Source organism: Tursiops truncatus, chromosome 2 (assembly GCF_011762595.2).
Source record: "Tursiops truncatus isolate mTurTru1 chromosome 2, mTurTru1.mat.Y, whole genome shotgun sequence".
NCBI classification, from domain to species: Eukaryota; Metazoa; Chordata; class Mammalia; order Artiodactyla; family Delphinidae; genus Tursiops; species Tursiops truncatus.
The window spans coordinates 40,054,348-40,075,015 of NC_047035.1; the positions used below are offsets into that span (position 1 = coordinate 40,054,348).

General features: G+C 39.6%; 1 protein-coding gene across 2 annotated transcripts in view; it reads right to left on the reverse strand.

Annotated features, from left to right (window-relative positions):
- Positions 1-20,668, reverse strand: part of PRKCH (protein kinase C eta) — a 222,152-nt gene that overhangs the window by 90,996 nt on the left and 110,488 nt on the right. For both annotated transcript variants that reach the window (XR_012329957.1, XM_019923111.3), the window contains exons 3-6: positions 11,651-11,801; positions 6,807-6,841; positions 3,351-3,439; positions 1,688-1,817 (exon numbers count right to left, since the gene is read on the reverse strand). Coding sequence is in view for 1 of the 2 variants with exons in the window: in XM_019923111.3 (XP_019778670.1) it covers positions 1,688-1,817; positions 3,351-3,439; positions 6,807-6,841; positions 11,651-11,801 (405 nt within the window). In the remaining variant the exon portion in view is untranslated. The remainder of the gene's footprint in view (positions 1-1,687; positions 1,818-3,350; positions 3,440-6,806; positions 6,842-11,650; positions 11,802-20,668) is intronic.

The window sequence follows — 20,668 nt, forward strand, 5'->3', positions numbered from 1 at the left end:
CCCTGCCGATCGGAGGCAGGGATAAAGCAGCGTAAGATGCGTTGAGGTGTGTCAGCCCATCTTTGGAAGCATACACAGAGCCAGGTTTCATGGTGCCTGAAGTGATGCAATTGTAGGGTTGCACTCTTTAAGAAAAAGAGCACTTCATCAAGTAGAGAACTTGGAAGGTACCTTGCAAGGGAGGAGCTCCAAGGCTTAAGCTTCATTAGATTCATAGGAAATCCACCTCTCTCAGCAAGGCTGGTACGGAGACATACAAGCCTGCAGTGGCCTTTCTAAAGCTCCACATGACAATAAAAGCAAAAATGATAGGAGCTGGAGCACTGCAGGCATGCTATCCTCAGCACCACCAGGGACAAGTGCAATGCAGATGAATCCCACCCATGGCTCTGCCTGTCAGCAACAACCATACGAAAGCAGAAAGCGACTTTCACGCTAGAAACCCACACCTGGGTGACACCATCCAGCTAACGATCAAGTAGTGCCTGAAACAAAGCTACATGTGAGTTGGCTGCTGTTTTGGTTGAAAAAGAATTATTTCAGGTATCTATGAAGAAAGAATAATTAAATGGTGCTCTGAAGAAATGAAAGAATTTGCCTTTCTTAAAGACAAGTGACTAGCCCCTTCTTGTTAATAGAAGCAGGTCTGGTTAAGTCCAGGCAGCCAGTGGAAGCTGGCCAGTTGTACTGACATGAACTCTGCCTCCCCTGGTGACACAGAATGTGTCTCAGGCTTCAGGCTGAAACTCACATGTATTTCAGCACAGGACAGTGCACCCCACGACAGCCAACACTCAATGAGAGATGACTCCAGGCCAACAGCCCCTCAACTCCTAACAGGACAGGGACCAGCCCCCATATCCTTATCCTCTGCTGAGGCAAAAGCTCCAAACTCAGGCTCCACTGGACACTGTTGTTGAAGTGCATGCCCTCGCACGGCCACCTACGCTCTATCAAGCTCTTTGAGAAGACACAGGGCGGACTGAGTTATGCTTTCTTTCTTTCTTTTTTTTTTTTTTGCGCGTTACGCAGGCCTCTCACTGTTGTGGCCTCTCCCGTTGCGGAGCACAGGCTCCGGACACGCAGGCTCAGCGGCCATGGCTCACGGGTCCAGCTGCTCCGCGGCATGTGGGATCCTCCCGGACCGGGGCACGAACCCGTGTCCCCTGCATCGGCAGGCGGACTCCCAACCACTGCGCCACCAGGGAAGCCCTGGGTTATGCTTTTATAACCCAATTCCTGCTTATTTTTGGTGAGGTGATCAAACCAACTCTCCTGCTAGCTCTTACTCACAACTCAACCTTCTCTGCTGGCCACCTCACCTCCTACCATCTTCCCTTTCTGACCAGATCCCATCTTTTCCTCTTTCAAATACCTATGGAAATACACAATGACTAGCCTGTACTCAGTACTAAATAGAGGATAGCCAACGGGTTAGTTAACCAGACAGGACATTTCATTTAGCAAGTGAGTAAACATTCCATGGTTAGGAAATCTGTGGCTCACATGTAGCTCTCTTTACGTGCCTGACAAGGGACACATACACATAGAGAGAGCCACTAAGATGTTCATTTACAAGGTATCTAAAACCATCCGTCCTAGGTCAGATTCTGAACTGCAGAATTCTGAAAGCTCGCAGCAAGGTGTTCTCACGAGGAAGTGGGTCCCAAGCCCCCGAGAATCTCACTTTTACACTGAAGTCCTTGTCGCATTATCCCCCAGAGCAGGGAGCCACAGTGATCACAGAACGTTGGCACCTTGTAGTTGTGGACGCTGAACTTGTGTGGGATGTTGATTCCGAACCTCTGCTCAGCAATCTGTAGCAAGGAAACAGGAGGACGAGAGCTGAAATTCCATACCCACACCTTTTGTGAAAACTGTAACAGGAGCCCACCAAACGCAAAGTGTTACTATGACACCCGAGATGAGTATAGTATTACTGCTCAGCCACGATGAATTACCCAGGCCTCACCACGCAGACGAAACACATTTTCTAGCGAACAAGACTGGCTGGACAGAAATGTGTGGTATACATTAACCTGTCCACCATCTTGGGAGATTAATAGAAATTTAAATATTCATTTCACAATTTACATTCACTTGGCCGTGTTTCTCTCCTGGCCAATTCCTCACACCCATGTCTATTTCTAGAACCTTTTAACTTCAGGAGTCAACACGTCTTTTATAGGCAACATACACTTGCTATCACCACAAGTTCTTCCAGAAATTGCGTCATGAGGATGGGGTGACCCCCAGAGGACAGGGAACCACAGAAGGAATTTATTCCAAAGTGACATTCAACTGGTGATCTTATTCAGCCCTTCCAGCCTCTGCCTGTCTTTGTATTTTGATATCTGAGTGCAAAGATTCTGCTTTTATCTCACAGACGATCACTTCTCAGGATCAGGTGAAATCTCACATACTGTTCCCAGCAAATAGTTAAATTAGGCATATGCTCTATAGTCTATATCACAGTTGGAAGCAATAACCACAGAGCCACACATAACAAGTCGTGGGGCAATATTACTCCTCTTGAAACGTTTCTGGCCTCTTTCTCATAAAGAAAGTACACATGCCTCTGTGTGTACCCTACAGCCATCCTGGGTGTATACTGTAAAGAACCATCGAGTTCCAGAGTCGGACTCTTCAGTGCATCTGTAAATCCACTGCTAACTGTTGGTAATACTTCAACTGCCTTCTACCTCCAGCATTTAGAATGTACGCCCACCTCAGCTGGATGCAATGCTAATGGCAAGAGTGATGTTCAAGCCTTTATGTATAGATATAGATCTTCCTTGAAATTCCTCGAGAGGCTGGAGGGGGCCAAAGGTCACTTTATTTAGGAAGTGCAATTTACAGTTAACAACATACTTACCATATCAATTCTATCTTGTAGTATTGATATTTTAGGTCTGAGGCTGAGAGAGAAGCTAGCTAGCAGAGGCTGGGTTCTACATTCAAATCCCAGTCATCTGATGCCAAACTCAGGGAAATCTCTCTTCAAATTAGTAGAACGGATCCCTAGAGCTTTTACCCAGCTGATCACTAATGGAGTCATTTCCAGGACAGGTCAAGCTATGCAAGTATAGAAATACAAATGCCATAATATAAAAAGGAGAGAAATTTCAATTCTGATACCACCATTGGCTTCCAGGAGTGTGGAAGGGAATTGGGAATGAGAGGGAGGAAGGAAAAGCAGAGGGAAGAAGGGGGAGAGAGAGAGAGAAAGAGAGACAGAGGCAGAGAGAGGGGGAGAGAGAGCGAGCGAGACAGGGAGCGAGAGAGCGAGATAGAGAGAATGTGCTCGCATGAGCTCATGCAGGCACTTAATCAGCAAACTGCTATCTCACCTTTGAATCCACTTTGTTAATATTGTTTTGGCAGGTGCAGGCTGTAACAATTAGATGATGGCAGCGCTTGTGGACGACACAGGTGCACACTAGGAAAGTAAATCCAGCATTATACATTTATTGGAGGCACCAGGCCATGGTGGCTTGATTTAGATGGTGGGCCCACATGATGGCAGCCAATGCTCCCGTTCTTCCTATATTCCTCACCACCACCCCAACTCAGGCCTTTGCTCACGCCTGAACTATTCACACTCAGGTCCGGAACTAATGTCATCCTTCCTGGCTTTCCTCCTTCCTGCCCCAACCTCCAGAGGAATCATCTCACAGTATATGATTCTGGTCACCTCAGGCCCATAATCTAAAGCATTCAATCGTGCCTCACAGTGAGTCAAACTAGAGTTGAAATTTCCCAGATGGGTTTCAGGCTCTCCCAAGCTGACCCCAGGCTCACCTGTCACCTTTCTTCTCTGGGGGCTCTTTGTTCCACTAATAACTAGACTAGGTGCTCTTCCTGGAGCAAGTCTTCACTCTCCCCAACACACTGTCCATGTCCCTCTCAATCCCTGGGGTATCTTCCTTTCCTATCACTTCACTAAACCTTAAATGTATAACAAGACACAACTTTAAAAAATGTCTCTTTTATGAAAATATACTCCCCATGGCTCCCCTTCTAGACTGAAACTCTCTCCCTCCTCTAGTCTCCTACAACCTCTAGCTGGCCTCCCTCATTTCAGATCTTCCACATACAGCCTCTAATGTCCTCAGGATTCCCAGCCAGCATGATGACTTGAACAAAGTAGGCATTCATTAAGTATTTGCAGAATGACCCAATCAATTGCTTGAATAGTTAGAACTTTCTAAATAACATTTTTTTAATTTTCATTCAGACAACTGATAGAGTGCAGAGTCCAGTTTCCATTAAAGGATGAACATGTGCAATGAAGCAATATGAAAATACACATCATTTTTAAGATCTTTCAAGACATATGGAAGTTTCTAGGATTAAATACATAAAGAGAGATGACAATGTCAGCAAGTAGCACTATAATCTAAAACAAATCTAGCTGTCATCAGATTGAATTCTCAGGAGAACCAAGTTGAAAGTGCCCAGAGAACTGGTCTTTCTATATGAGGGAATCCTTCACATAGAAAAATCTTATATTCCAAGGCATTTGTTTTTTTCACAGTCAGCTTGGCTACAGGCTTATCAATTTTATTGATCTTTTTGGAGAATTATTGATAGCATTTGGTTTTGTGGATTTTTTAAACTGTTTTCCTAATTTCAATTTCACTGTTTTGCACTCTATTTTTGTTATTTATTTTCTGCTGCTCAGTTTAGGCTTAAATTTCTCTCCTTTTTAAGATGGAAACTTGGATTATTGATTTTAGACCTTTATTCTTTTCTAATATATGCATTTAATACTCTAAATTTTCCTCTGAGCACTGCTTTCACTGCCTCCCACAAATTTTGATAAATTGTATTTTCATTTGATTTAAAATATTTTTTATTTCCTCTTGAGTCTTCTTTGACCCATGTGCTATTTAGAATATGTAGCTTAATCTTCAAATATCTGGAGGTGTTTGAGCTATCTTTTGGTTATTGATTTCTAGTTTAATTCCACTGTGGTCTGAGAAGATACTTTTTATGATTTCTATTCTTTTATATTTGTTATGGTTTGTTTCAATGTCCCAGAATGTGGTCTATGTTGGTAAATGTTCCTAGTAAGCTTGAGAAGAATGTGTGTTCTGCTGCTCTTAGATGGAGAATTCTATAAATGTCAATTTGATCAAGTTGTGATAGTGCTGTTTAGGTCAACTATATTCTTACTGATTTTCTGCCTGCTGGATCAGGCAGAAATGCTGATCAATCAGAATCAGAAACTGCTGAGATAGTAAATAAAATTAAATCCAACTATAATAGTGGATTTGTTTATATCTCCTTGCAGTTCTATCAGTTTTTGCCTTCAGTATTTTGATGCCCTGTTATTAGGCGCATATACGTTAAAGATTTTTATGTCTTCTTGGAAAACTGACTCCTTTTATCATTCCATAATGCCCTCCCTTATCCTTTATAAATTTCCTTGTTCTGAAGACTGCTTTAATCTGTGTGCTTTTTTTAGCATGATTGGTATATCCTTCCAACTAGGCATGTGGTTTTATATCCCTTTGCAAGATGTGAACAAATTAGTGTCCTCATGTCTCCTGACCAGTGTTCTCTCCTGGTCCTTCAACAGGTGGCCCACTGAAAATCAGCTCTTCAAATATCCTGGCACTATGGGCCATGGTAGAAGAAATAAACTAAAAACACAACAGATACGTCACAAATCATGTATTTTTAAACTCAAAAATGTAATCTTGTTTACCAAGAGGTTCTCAAGTTATCTTTGTATGCATGAGATGGACAGAGCATACCCCTGTGCTGGAGAGGTCCAAGCCAAAAAGTGACATTGATTCTGACCTGTGAACTATGCTCTCAGTTGAGGCTGAAATTAATAGCAGAAGGTCAATTATTGTTGTCATATCAATTCAGTTTTTCCTAAATTTGAGAACTCAGAATTGTTCATACATATTAAAGTCAAAATTACATCCAAATGTATGTCTTATTCCATTCTTCTAAGGGAAATAATATTTTACTTCCCCTCCTTCAGAAGAGAAGGTGGGATTTCTTTATTTACCTAGTTTACCATAGGTTACCACTCTAGGATAGGTAGTACTATTTTACCAATGATCTGTAGGGTGTAAATTAAGATAATAGGTACCATATGGATAAACCATGAGATGACGCTCAAGTTAATGATGAGGGAGGCCCAAATAAAAGAAAAGTCCAATCCAGCCTGGCTAAACCTCCAGATTAAGGAGGCTTCTTTTCCTCTTTCCTTTTTTATTTCATTCCAATTCTTCCGGAACACTAATCGAGGTTATCTCAGAATTGTGAAAATCAAAATAAATTGAATGGATAATAACTTACAAGACCTTTAACAGCCTAACTTTGAACATTCTCACATTTAACTAAATTCAGAAAATCCAAAAAGCAACTTGGATAATAGCTTCTATTTCCAATGCAGGTAAAGAGAAATCAGCATTGTGCTACTTCTCACTCCTACGGACAAGGGGATTGTAAAACACCAAAAATTTATCTTCAAGACTCAAGGGTCCTGCTCACAAAATCGCATTACCTTTTAGTATGTTCATGATCCTGCAGAGACAAAACTTTAAACAACTACACGTATATAGGTATCCTGGATTCAGAAATAAAAACATCCCCTCTACTTTGTCTACAAAAAGACATGGCTAAAATTTAAACAAAACTAAAGGGTTGTAATTCTACGGGGGTCTCATTTGACCTACAGAGAGTTATTTATCAAAATATTAATGGAATGTATCCTGTTTCCTCTTGGTATAATCACTTTTTAACACAGGAACAAGATTAAACATAGTTTTAAAATGTTTTCTTACCTTGGCATTGATAACCCTGTTTCCCAAATACACCCCTGTTCAAGACAATAGAGAAAAAAGAAACCATTAGTCAAATATTTCAGCAACAATGTTCCTATAATTACAGTACTTAAGGAAAACAAATTTCATCCTCTGGTCCTTTATAAAAAACACAATTTCAGAGAAGCAGCAGAAATAATGTCCTTTTTAAGCCCTTTTTTGTTACCACAGGACAAGGAGGAAATTGATGAGTTAGAATGCTCCGAATAACAAACAGGTGAGTTTGGCAGTTCTCATTCTACCCATCGCTGCGGCAATCCCCCAAGTCCTCAGTGAAAATAAACCTCCTCTGTGTGTATGACTGAGCCTCTTCCTGAAGTTTCACTTTACTGCCTTACTGATCATTCTCTCTCACATACACATAAAGACATGCAGAGGGTGAAGTAAACAGATGCAGATATACATATGGATGTAAACAGGTGAGTCCACTCCAGCTGCCTGACCTGAGGCATCTTCCATCTTCCGTGTGCCCACATCACCCAGAGTCCACTGGGGAGCAGAAGTGCGGTCACAATATGCCCATCATACCCACAGCTTCCATCTCTGTCTCTCCCTAATACAGTCTCTGGGTGATGGTGATATGATTCTCATTCTTATTAACAAAAACCACATTTTACTAAGCCAGTAGGATATGCCAGGCCATGAGCCAAGCAGCTGACCTCTACCATCTCATTTAATCCTCATAAAAGCCACGTGAGGTAGCACATATAATAGGATGGCCTAGAGCACAGATCCTGAAGCTGGATGGCCTGGATGTGATTTGGGGCAAGTTGTTAACTACTTTGAGCCACTGTTTCTTAATATATAAAAAGGTATAATAATAACAGTACCTACTTTATAAGGTTATCATGAAGATAAAAAGTGTTGATAATGTAAAATACTTAGAACAGTGCCTGGCACTCTAGTGCATATAAAAGTTTACTATGTAAATAAAATAAAATTATTGTCTCTGTTTTGCAAATGAGGAGACATTGCTGGGTTATATAGCTTGTCTAGGTTCACACATCTAGTTGGTGATGAGATTGAATGACAGAGTCCATGTGCTTAATCATATATGTGTGTGTGTGTGTGTGTGTGTGTATGTGTGTGTGTGTGTATGTGTGTGTGTGTATATATATAAAACACATAACCACTATTTTAAGTGTGTGTGCATGTGTGTGTGTGTGTGTGTGTGTGTGTGCGCGTGTGCGTGTGTTTCACAAGGCCAGTTAGGTGGGAGTTAAAGTTTCCTTGGTAGAAAAAAAATTGGTGAAATTATCAAGTAAGTTTCCATTAAGAACGTTAGTTGAGATCACAGGTTGTCACCACAAATGCCTACAGGGGCAGACAGGTCACGTAAAGGAGGGAAGCCAAATGGTGTGACATGAAATAAAAGAGCAACAGACAATTACCCTTCTGGTCAGGCAAATCCAGGGAGAGGTGGGTCTAACTGGAACATGCAAAGAAGAAAAATGGGCTCGAAGTTGCCAGAGATGCTAATTTTTTCATCAAAAAATGGAATAGGAACGTCTTCCTAAAGACTACAGTTTTAGGCTTCATACATATCGACAGCCAGTTTAGGGCCTTTGGTTTAGACAAGACTCTATACTTTTTCTTTCTTTTATATTTTATTTATTTTTTTATTGTGTACAAATTTAATGTCTTATTTCTTTTTAAAATTTATTTTATTGAAGTATAGTTGATTTACAATGTTGCGTTAGTTTCTGGTGCATAGCAAAGTGATTCATTTTATATATATATATATATATACATATCTATGTATACATATATGTTCTTTTTCAGATTCTTTTCCGTTATACGTTATTACAAGATATTGAATATAGTTGCCTGTGTTGTACAGTAGGTCCTTGTTGTTCATCTGTTTTATATATAGTAGTATGTATCTGTTAACCCCAAACCCCTAATTTATCCCTGCCCCCTCCTTCTGCCTTTGGTAAGCATAAATTTGTTTTCTATGTCTGTGAGTCTATTTCTGTTTTGTAAATAAGTTCCTTTGTACCATTTTTTTAGATTCCACATGGTATCATATGATATTTGTGAGGAGATGGAAAAAGGTATTCCACGCAAATGGAAATCAAAAGAGAGCTGGAGCAGCAATACTTGTATCAGATAAAATAGACTTTAAAATAAACACTGTTTCAAGAGACAAAGAAGGACACTACATAATGATCAAGGATCAATCCAAGAAGATATAACAATTGTAAATATATATGCACCCAACATAGGAGCACCTTAATACGTAAGGCAAATATTAACAGATGTAAAAGGAGATATCAACAGTAACACAATAATAGTGGGGGACTTTAACACCCCACTTACATCAATGGACAGATCATCCAGACAGAAAATCAATAAGGAAACACTGGCCTTACATGACACATTAGACCAAATGATATTTATTGATATTATCTATAGAGCATTTCACCCAAAAAGCAGCAGAATACACATTCTTTTCAAGTGCACATGGAACATTCTTGATAGATCACATGCTAGGGCACAAAAAAAGCCTCAGTAAATTTAAGAATAGTGAAATATCAACCATATATTTCAACCACATCACTATAATATTAGAAGTCAACTATAAGAAAAAAAAACCTGCAAAAAACACAAACAGATGGAGGCTAAACAGTATGCTACTAAACAACCAATGGGTCACTGAAGAGATCAAAGAGGAAATAAAAAAAATACCTAGAGACAAATGAAAATGAAAACGTGACAATCCAAAACCTATGGGACATGGGACTTTGCTGGTGGCACAGTGGTTGAGAATCCGCCTGCCAATGCAGGGGACACAGGTTCAATCCCTGCCAGGAAGATCCCACATGCCATGGAACAGCTAAGCCCGTGCGCCACAACTACTGAGCCTGCGCTCTAGAGCCCACGAGCCACAGCTACTGAAGCCTGCGTGCCTAGAGCCCATGCTCCACAACAAGAGAAGCCACCACAATGAGAAGCCCGCGCACCGCAACGAAGAGTAGCACCCGCTTGCCGCAACTAAAAGAAAGCCCGTGCACAGCAACGAAGACCCAACACAGCCAAAAATAAATAAATATTAAAAAAAAAACCACACCACCTATGGGACACAGCCAAAGCAGTTCTAAGAAGTAAGTTTATAGTGATACAAGCTTACCTCAGGAAACAAGAAAAATCTCAATAAACAACCTAAACTTACACCTAAAACAACTAGAGAAAGAAGAACAAACAAAACCCAAAGTTAGTAGAAGGAAGGAAATCATAAAGATCAGAACAGAAATAAGTGAAATAGAGACTTAAAAAGCAATAGAAAAGATAAATGAAACTAAAATCTGGTTCTTCAAAAAGATAAAAAAAAATTGATAAACCTTTAGCCAGACTCATCCAGGAAAAATAGAGAGAGGGCCCAAATCAATAAAATCAGAAATGAAAAACGAGAAGTTACCACAGACACCACAGAAATACAAACGATCGTAAGAGATTACTATGAGCAACTATAATGCCAATAAAACGGACAACCTAGAAGAAATGGACAAATTCTTAGAAAGGTACAGTCTCCCAAGATGGAACCAGGAAGAAATAGAAAATATGAACAGACCAATTACCGGTACTGAAATTGAATCAGTAATTTAAAAGCTCTCAACAAACAAAAGTTCAGGATCAGATGGCTTCACAGGTGAATTCTACCAAACATTTAGACAAGAGTTAACACCTACCCTTCTGAAACTATTCCAAAAAATTGCAGAGGAAGAAAGACTTCCAAATTCATTCTGTGAGGCCACCATCACTCTGATACCAAAACTAGACAAAGATATCACAAAAAAAAGAAAATTACAGGCCAATATCACTGATGAACATAGATGCAAAAATCCTCAATAAAATACTAGCAAACGGATTCCAATAGTACTTTAAAAGGTTCATAGACAAGACCATATTCTTGATTAAAAAGGCCAGAAACACAAACTAAGCCTGCATTCTGACTGTTAAAAGGTATAAAATCCAAAGTAATCACAAAACCCCCAAAACACAAAGTAATTGATCAATACTCAGAAATGAATCTGAATCAAGTGTTTCTGCTTTAAACAAAATGACTAAAATTTGCAACAAAAACAAAGATCTCCTTTTATGCTGCAGATATGAAAGTGTGTTTCTTCCTCCTGAGAAGGGTGTGTATGTGTATGTTTTGTGCATGTGAGGGTATTTCTTCCTTCTCTCTGCAAATAAATATGTTTAATGTTGCCTCTGATTGAAGATAACTATTACTTAAATTTATTTTACATTATAGATTTGCCACTTGAGTAACATGTATAGTAAGATATTGCCCCAAACCATCTAGAATTTCTCAACTATTAATTATCTTGATTCTTAAATGCCAGGGATTATAGTATGTGATCACTGAAAGCTATTACCTTTGTCTACATACTATAAGGCTGAAGACTACTGTATGTTTAGTTTACTTGCAACAATTAATTCCATAAGTCATCATGTGATTCATGCCTTCTTAGAGAAATACTGTTGATATTTCTTTCCTCCTTAGGGATAGATCATTTATTAACTGATTAGCCTCTCTCTCTAATTAGTGCTTTTTAACCAGTTCATGATTCATTAGCACTTTTACCAACATGATTGGCAAAAGAAATAACATATAAAACTTAATCTGTAAATTGTGTAATTTTTTTGTTGGGGATTAAAATTTCTAGGTCAACATATTAGAGTAAGAGAAAAAAATCAGATTCTAAAACAATTCTTAATAATCATGCTTTCTCCTGAAATCACACACAACCAGAGGAAGTCTCAACTCTTGGGAGGAGAGAAGACAGGGGACCTCTTACCAGATAAACTCCCTGCAGTGAGAGCAGTAGGTGGGCTGCCTCAGGTATGTGGCCATGAACTTATGTCCGTTGATCTGGTGGACTCGCCTTCGCATAGCCCTTTGGCGCTTCCTGGTAAAATGTTTGAAGATTCGGTCTCTCTGGAGAGTAGCTATATATTAAAAGAAGGGAAAAAAGAATAATGTGTAATGAACCTACCAGCACCTAATGTATGAGAAAGTTTGGTAGTTCAAATACTCCCCAAATTACTTTTTTCTTTCTTCAAGATGTAAAACACCCCAGAAAATCATCATGCTTTGTTAGACATACGTGAACCCTGGGATTCTCAACTGCCTAGTTATAATTGGCTATCTTGGGCCAGTCTCCCCCGGAACAGAGCGTGGGTTCCCCAGAGTTTCGATGCGCCAGTATGTGACAGCAGCATGGTCTCGCAGTCCCTGTCCAGCTGTCTGGGACCTCAGGTTCACCGACTGGCTGCAGTGACTGGCTGGCAAACAGGGCTCCTCATTACTCCCCTTTCATTCTGCTGTCCTCACAAACTTAGTGAGGGAACTGCCCCCAACACAGTGAGAGCCCTGCCCAAAAGCATCAGTTCCAGCACCACCTCTGTTAACTTGGAAGAGGCAGAAATTAACTGGGAATACACTCAGAGTTCCCTTTCTAATTTCATATTTTAAAAGTAGTGGCTCCTAATCTGAAGACTCTAAAAACTGTGCACCATTTAAAGATCATAAATGATATCTTCCACCTAACTGTTCTAGAACTTTTCCAATGTATGCAGAGACTTGTGATTATAAAATAAAGATTCCTTCTTCAATAATGCTTTTAAATGAATCACTGCTCCAAAGGAAACTAAAGGAATCATGCAAGAATAATCTGCTAATAAATTTTAAAACCTGGAAGAAATAGAAGATTTCCATGTAAATACATGGTCAAAATTAGTCACATAAACCAAAAAGTCTAATTTTTTAGAAGGAATTGATACAGTTTTTAAAGGACTACCTCTAATTCTGAAGGATTCATTTTATGTAGACTTTTCCCAGTAGCAATATACTCAAATAACCAGAAACTTCTATACTATCCAGAATTATCTTAAAAAGAAAAACTCACTATGACCAAGTGGGAATTTTCTCAGGAGCATAACAATGGGCATATTATTACAAAATCTATTATAGCTTATTCTATTAATAGGTGAAAGAATAAGTATGACAGTTTCAATAGATGTTTAAAAGGCACTTGATAAAATTTAACTTGTAATCCAATAAAAAGTTCTTTCGAAAAGACTAAAAGATTGTCTCTTTAACATGACTAACACACATTTTCACAGGTCAGAAGTATCAAACTGAATGGTAAATGTTAACAAAATTCCTGGGACAGTTAAGAACGAATAAGACTAATTATCACCACTATTATTTAATATTATTCTGAAAGTACTCACCAAAGTTGTTAGAAATGAAACAAAAGATCAAACTATTAGGAAAAGGTGGCAAAGATACCATTATTTGAAGTTGTTTAATGTATGACTAGAAAACTCAGGAGAATTCAGCCTAATTTATTAAAAAAATGAGTTCGGTGTGATGGACAATAATAAATCATTAAAAGTCAAGGCATTTAGTATATCAAAAGAGCCAACTAGAATAAGTTAAAAAACCCCATTCATACAACCAAAAAAACCAAATTATCTAGGAAATAATTTATCAGAAGTGCAAGATTTATATGAAAAAAAGACTATAAAACCAACTGAAGGGTATGAAAAGATAAGTAAAAATGAAGTTCTTAAATTGGAACACTCAATACTACAAAGTTGTCAATTCTATCTAATGTCTAAATTCAACAAAACTTCAATCAACATTCCCAAAGGATGTTTCTAAACTTGACAATTTTTTTCAAGGTTTATTTGGTACTATAAATATTTTAAAACTGACCCAAAATTTCAATGAGGGAGGACCTGCTCTACACGTTAAAACATATTATAAAATTACGATAATTTAAACAGTGCTCTACCCCCTCAAGAAAAGTCCAAAACTAGAAATCAATTTGGCTGAAAGAGAATATGGTTTAAATCAGTGGGAAAAGATGGATTATTCAATAAGTGGTGTTTAGACAACTAGGTAGCCTTTTGGGAAATATCTTTACCTCACTCCTTACACCCAAATAATCTCAGATAAATGTTGAGGTGGAAATTATAGAAAGAAAGAAAACATGGGAAAAAAATACACTCCTAGGAATGGGATGAGGATAACAAATTTCTACAGCCATAAAAGATCCACAGATTTGCAATCTATGAAATTTAAAGTCCTACTTGTCAACAGACACAAAACAAAGTTAAAACAAACTGGGGAGAAAAGGATTTGCAACATGTGACAAAGTGTTACTATTTATAATATGTATAAATCATTAAGAAAAGAGGATAAACAATCTAGTAAAAAAGGGGCAGAGGAAGTGAACAGGGAATTCATAAAATTATAAATGCAAATAGACAATAAACATGCCAAGATGTCCAATCCTATCCAAGACAGACATATAAGAACTGCAAGGTAAATGAGATTTTACCTCTTAAGTCGGCAAATACTTATAAAGGTAGTTAACATGCCTACTCTTACTACAGTGTAGGGAAATCTGCACCTCCAGCCTCTGCTGGTAGGAGCATAAACTGGTCTCTTGTCCTCGCCCCACCATCCTCTGCCTGTATTTACCCTGCTAAGCCTCAGTGTTCCCATCTAAACCAGGTAGTGCCTTCCTCCTAGGTTTTTTCCAAGCACTGAATGAGATAACGCGTTAGAAACGTTTTGCCCAGAGCTAGGCACATGGTCACATTCAACACGTAGCTATTTCAAGAATGATTTCTTTCAGTGACCAATTTGACAAATACCTGTCGAAGTATTTATTCCAGTTTTATTGGGAAATAACTGACCTAACTTCACTGTGTAAGTTCAAGGTGTACAAGCATGACGGTCTGATTTACAAATACTGTGAAATGATTACCACAATAGGTTCAGCTAACATTCACCTTCTCATATAAATACAATAAAAAGAAAGAAGAAAAGGAAATACATATTTTCTCCTTGTGATGAGAACTCTTAGGATTTATTCTCGACTTTCCTATATATCATACATCAATGTTAGCTGTGGTTATCATGTTGTATACATTACATCCCTAGTACTTACTTATCTTATAACCAGAAGTTTATACCTTTTGACCACCTTCCTCCAATTCTTCCTCCCCCTACACCCGGCCTCTGGTAACCACAAATCTGATCTGTTTTTCTGTGAATTGGTTGTTTTGTTTTTCCTGTTTGTTTTTTAGATCATACAGTATTTGTTTTTCTCTGACTTATTTCACTTAGCATAATGCCTTCAAGGTCCATCCATGTTGACGTAAATGGTAAGATATCCTCATTTTTTTATAGCTAATATTCCATTGTGTATATATATCACAACTTCTTTATCCATTCATCCATCGATAGACACAGGTTGTTTCTATATCTTGGCTATTGTAAACAATGCTGCTATGAACATGGGGTGCAGATATCTTTTCGAGCGAGTGTTTTTGTGACCTTGTCCAAGTGTTATGTGCATTTCCTTTCATGCAACAATTCAACTTCTAGGATTTGTTTTCTATAAAAAAACATCAGAAAGCAGGAATATATGTTATATAGATATTAATCATTATATTCTTTTTAACAGTAAAAATTAGGGTCAATACAAGAAATCTCAAAGAATAAAATGTAGAAATAGTCCAAATAAACGTTGCTAAGATACCAATTCTTCAGAGGCTCTAGCATGGTTAAAACTGTACCTGCTTCAGGTTTTGTTTTGGGGTGTGTGTGTGTAACATCTCTGGCAAGCAGCCCAATTACTATCATTCTCAGGTTTCCCAGCTATCTAAAGAAGATGAAAATATACCTTTGTCCTCAGCGCTACGGGGATAGTGTCATAATCAATATTCCTGAGAGGTTCTTACAATTTTGGATAAGGGTCACATAAGAACAGAAGTCACTGTACTGTACTGCTCTCTTCCACAATACTTCTAGAAGCCATTTAGTAACCACAAAATAAACAGATTTTAATGTTCATTTGTTGACAGATGATGAAGGTTAGCCTAATGATAAGACCCTATACCTGACCTACATTTTCACCAACCTAAGACCCAGCTCAGTACTGGCCAAAGTAAAACTTGTATTGAATTACTAAACACTTATCACATCTAAATGCAAATTAAATTCTCCCTGGGGGTCCAATTACCAATAATTTACTCATTTAATCCCTTAATACTATAAAGATTGGTTAAAAGGTCAGCTCACTTGCAGTTTTAATATTTCATGAATTGGGTCTTTTTTTACCCCCCTCAACAGCTATTACCATTGCAGTAATGTGACCTATCAATTTTCCAGGTGATTTGTTATAGCTGGAAGGACATAGGAAGAAACTGCTTGTAGTTGGTCACCAAGTCGGTCATCCCCTAATGCCTTCGCTCCTGCCTTTCACCCCGCCCTGGAATGTTCTTCCTTCCTTTTTTTTTGTTTTTTTTTGTTTTAAACTAGTTAACTTAGACTTTCCTGTGTGCCTCAGAGCCTAAGGCAAATCCTGAATCAGAGTGAAATGCTTCTCCCCTCTGTTTCCACAGCAACCTGGGAGCACACCTCCATCTTTTCCCTTATCCCAGGAAACTAGGGGTTATGTCTCTTTCACCTCCTATACCCAGGTGCCTCATAAGACCTCATACATGGTCATTTTAACTAAACTTCACTCTTCCCTTTTCTCTATTCTTTTGCACATGTGCCTCTTTTTGTTTAGAAAGCAAACACACACTCACCCACACCTCAGCATTTGCAAGAAATTTAAGTCATGTAAGTAAACCGGGGCCCCCATGGCTTCATATGGCTTTCCCTATCACCATTCTTTTGCTGGCTGCCCTGACCAGGAAGAAACAACTCTGGGACTTAACTGTGTTCCCCAGAGCACAGACTCAACCCCCATTTGACAATCAGAGTGCAGAGGGAGCTTCCTCATTGTTCACACGGCCTCCTGTTGACTTAGGACTGAGTTAGAAGGGCTAAAAAAGACGATGTAATCCTGTGTACCCTGGGCTTTGAGAAATCTTTCAGATCACGTGTTAGGTGAACACATCAAGCCATCCTAACATGCTCTGCAGCCAAAACTTGCATCACAACCTCTGTTTTGCTCCTGAGGTGCTCAATGCCTCTAAGTAAATAGGAAGCTGGCTCAGTGCCCCAGAGTGGAAACTCACATTCCAGTCTCAGGAGGTGGGCAGGTCTGGAGCCCTGATCTGTCTTATCCGGGAGTTGGTGTTGCCAAGCCCTCCCAACCACAGGGTGGAGAATAATTATGTCAAATGTAACGAAGCTTAACTAGTTTGAAATAAAATTATATTTCATAAAATCTGATTGCCAGCCCACACACTCTTTCAGAACTTCAGGAGGCACAAGTGAGTAGGAGCCACCCCAGGGTAAGCTTCCATCGCAGAAAGCTGTGCTGGTCTGAAACTTGCGCTGCTGATGTGAGGCTCTGCCAGGGAGGAGTGGCTCTCCGAAGTCTCTGTCATACGGTCTAAACCTGATCTCAAAAATAGTAAATATTTCATCCTTTTTAGTCTTCTGGTCTCCCTACCTGAATTTAAGGCTTTATATACCAGATATAGACATCTGTATTTGAAAGTACTTCTGAAACATTCTGATGTGAGTCAAAACAGCATAGTTCCAAGTTTCCAAATGACTGTAAGCATATTAAATCAGAAAGAGAAATCTACGGCACTTTTTAATTTTTAGAATTACTGATATAAAGCATATAAAAGAAATACCTCTGATGTAGTGTAGAATGCAATTTAAGTTGAATTTGCTCAGCAGCAAAAGCACTTAGTTTACTAAAATCTGGTCTTCAAGGGGGCGGTGCAGGGAGGTCGTGCAGCCTTTATATATGGCAGGCAGGAGAGTGTGGTGGGTGAGCGCTTCGAATCTGGAGCCCAGCTGTGAATCCTGCTTCTTCCCCTTATAAACTGGGTGACCTTAGGCAACTTGTTTTATCTCCTATGCCTCAGTTTCCTCATTTGTAGAACATGAAGGGCTAGAGAACTCTCCTCAAAGGGCCATTTTGAGGACTTGCTGAGATAATAAGTGTAACATAATTAGAAAAATACCTAGCAGGTGTCAACTAAGTGTTACCTATTATACTTGTTGTTAAAACTCTTACTTCAGAGTTCAAGAAATAGAAGGGATTTTTAATCCAATCACCTAATTGCCTAGAAGAAGAATCAATACCTAGGAAACCATTACCTAGAAGTTCAACAACGTGCTCAAGGCTCATCTAGTAGCTAGCTAGCACCAAAACTACCCCCGGAATCCTCCACTCTTGATCTTATCCCAGGACCATACGGTTAACACCATCCTGCACTTTGTCCTTTATTAACATTATTAACATTGGGTCTCCTAGAATCTTCTAGAATCAATTGGGTCTCTCCCCTGGAAAGAAATAAATTTTCTGGTGAGGAAACAGAAACTAACAGGAAGGTTAAGTGAGGTCAGGCAGCCAATGATAGAAGTGGGGACGCCAGACCCTGTTTACTATGTTGAACTACTGAGCAATGCTATCAGATGTCTTTTTTCTTCTTCCTGAGACATTCATTTTGTCATGTGTGCACTTGGGAGGTGATGACTATGGGAAAAACAAACAGGAAAACCTTAGTGTTGACCAAAAGTTACTAGTCAAGAAAGAACCAGAGTGTGCTATGTTGTTAATGTCTCTAAAATACAAAATATCCTTGAAAGGTAATGCAATAAGGTAGTAAGAGAATTTTGCATAGTATTATCCAACATACTGAATAAGCATCCACATGATCACAGAACTGTGTGATAAAGAATGATGCTTAAGAACTTAAACTTAGATGATTCCTGTCTGAGAAAATAGTGATAACAGAACAATTAGCACACGTATTAAGCAAATACACAATTTAAATGAGTCTTTACAACAGGTACACACAACCAGTGGGTGACAGCATTTATTGGGTGTTGAGCGAAGAGAGAATCGCAGGAGTTGTGTACCTAGTCGTCTGATTAATTAAGGAAGACTTCATAAATGGGTTGAGATTAGCTGTTGTTTGGAAGAGGAAGGAGAACCTGGTGAACCAGGATAGGGAGAGGATTCCAGGAATTTATGCCAGCACCAGTCACAATGGCTGTGACAAACAGTGTTGGTATTAAAAGTGGCAAGCAAAAGCCCCCAAATGGCACTGAGCAGAACAGAATTTTCTGTGTTTTGAAAAGAGCTGAATCACATGACTCATAGGTATTCCTAAATTCAGACAGAATGATTCAACTCAACGTAGTATGAGACCTGACTCTACAGGAGCTATACACAGGTGTTTCTCAGGGACTTGGCTTCCTCTGAGGAAGCACAGTCTACAAAAGCATCTACCATCGTGCAAACTCATGGGGATGACTATCACTGGAAAGAGGAGGGAAAAACAATTTGTTACTAGATCGACCCTCTCGCAGAGGACTCATGGCTCATAGCATCATGAAAGCTGAGCCCATTCTCACCCAACCCCACCTAACCCTCCAGTCTCCTCTGTCAGCAGAAAGAGGAGCAGAACAGAGGTCATGGATGCGGCCATCAGAAATGGTACCCAAGTTCCATCAGGAGCCTTGGGAAAGGCCTCTCACCCCACTGTTATAAGAGCCCTGATCTCCCATCGTCCAATCACCTCCTTCTTAATTTCACCCCTTGTATCTACGGGTATTGTCCAAAGTACAAACTCTCTCCTCAGCCCTGAAGAAAGGGACCTTGGCTCCAATAACATCTGGTTCCTCTCACTCCACAATTTCTTCTTAGTCTCCCTCACCAGCTATTCTCTTCCACCCAACGTTTTAAATATGTGTGTGTCCCAAGGTTCTTTGTACACCATTCTTCTGGTCTTTCGGGGCACTCATCTCCTCCAAGACTTCAAAAGACCTCTTGACTTCCAACAATTGCCTATGTACTGAGGACTCGCAAATCTGCAGCTCTAGCTCTGGCTTCTAACTACTAAACTTGTTTCTAAGTAGCTTCTCAGTATCTCTTCAAGACATCCCCAAAGTACCTAAAACTTGACATTTGTAGGCTGAACCCTCTTCCCCAACCTCTTGAACCCATGTTTCTTCCTAGATAATAGTACCACTATGCTTGGAGTCATCCAGAAAAAGAAGAAAAAAACCCAAAAAACAGCGCAGAGATGTCTTCAGGTCCTCCTTCTCCATCCACAACAAACTGATCGTCAAGTTCTACTAAGTCTTCTATGATCTGACTGGGTCTCTCCCTCCCATGCTCACTGGGTATAGTTAGTTCATGCCTTTTTCCTCTCATCTGGACTGTGAAATAGTTTCCTAACTAGTCTCCCTGCACAAGTTTGCTCCCCTCTGAAATCCATCCTTCATCCAACCAGTTATGTGCAGGAAATACACATAATTCACAGTGTATGTGAATATCCTGCATGGAAATCAGGCTTACTGTAGTTGTCCTATTTGAACCATAGTAAGGTAGTAGGGGGTATATTTTCCCCAAAGGGTGGTGCTTCCACTGTCCAACATCTGAGAGAAAGTTGGGTCCTCAGACAGCAAAAAGACTTTCAAGTGGGCCTTAGTCAGGTGGGAGACTAGTCTTTCCCCCGGTCCTCAATTTCTGGGGTCTGGACCTGAGGTACCAGGAATGGGGCATCCACAAGGCTCTGCAGAGAAAGACAGTGGTAGGCTAGGAGTAAGTCCAGTAGTAATGGGCTTGGAGGACCAGGATTCCTTTCATTACGAACCCAGAAGATCTTAAACTCCTCCACTAAGTCTGTTTAGTAGATACCAATGTTGACTTCCCTAACCCCACACCCATAGTTCTCAGGAACCCATCAAATCTTCTCCTCCCTTTCATCCTGCCACCTGGGTTCCTTCAGGGATTTCTAAGAGTGGGCAGAACATCCTCAAGGGGCAAGGAAACTGGGATATTTATCTTCCAGCTCCCATCTGACATTGGTTA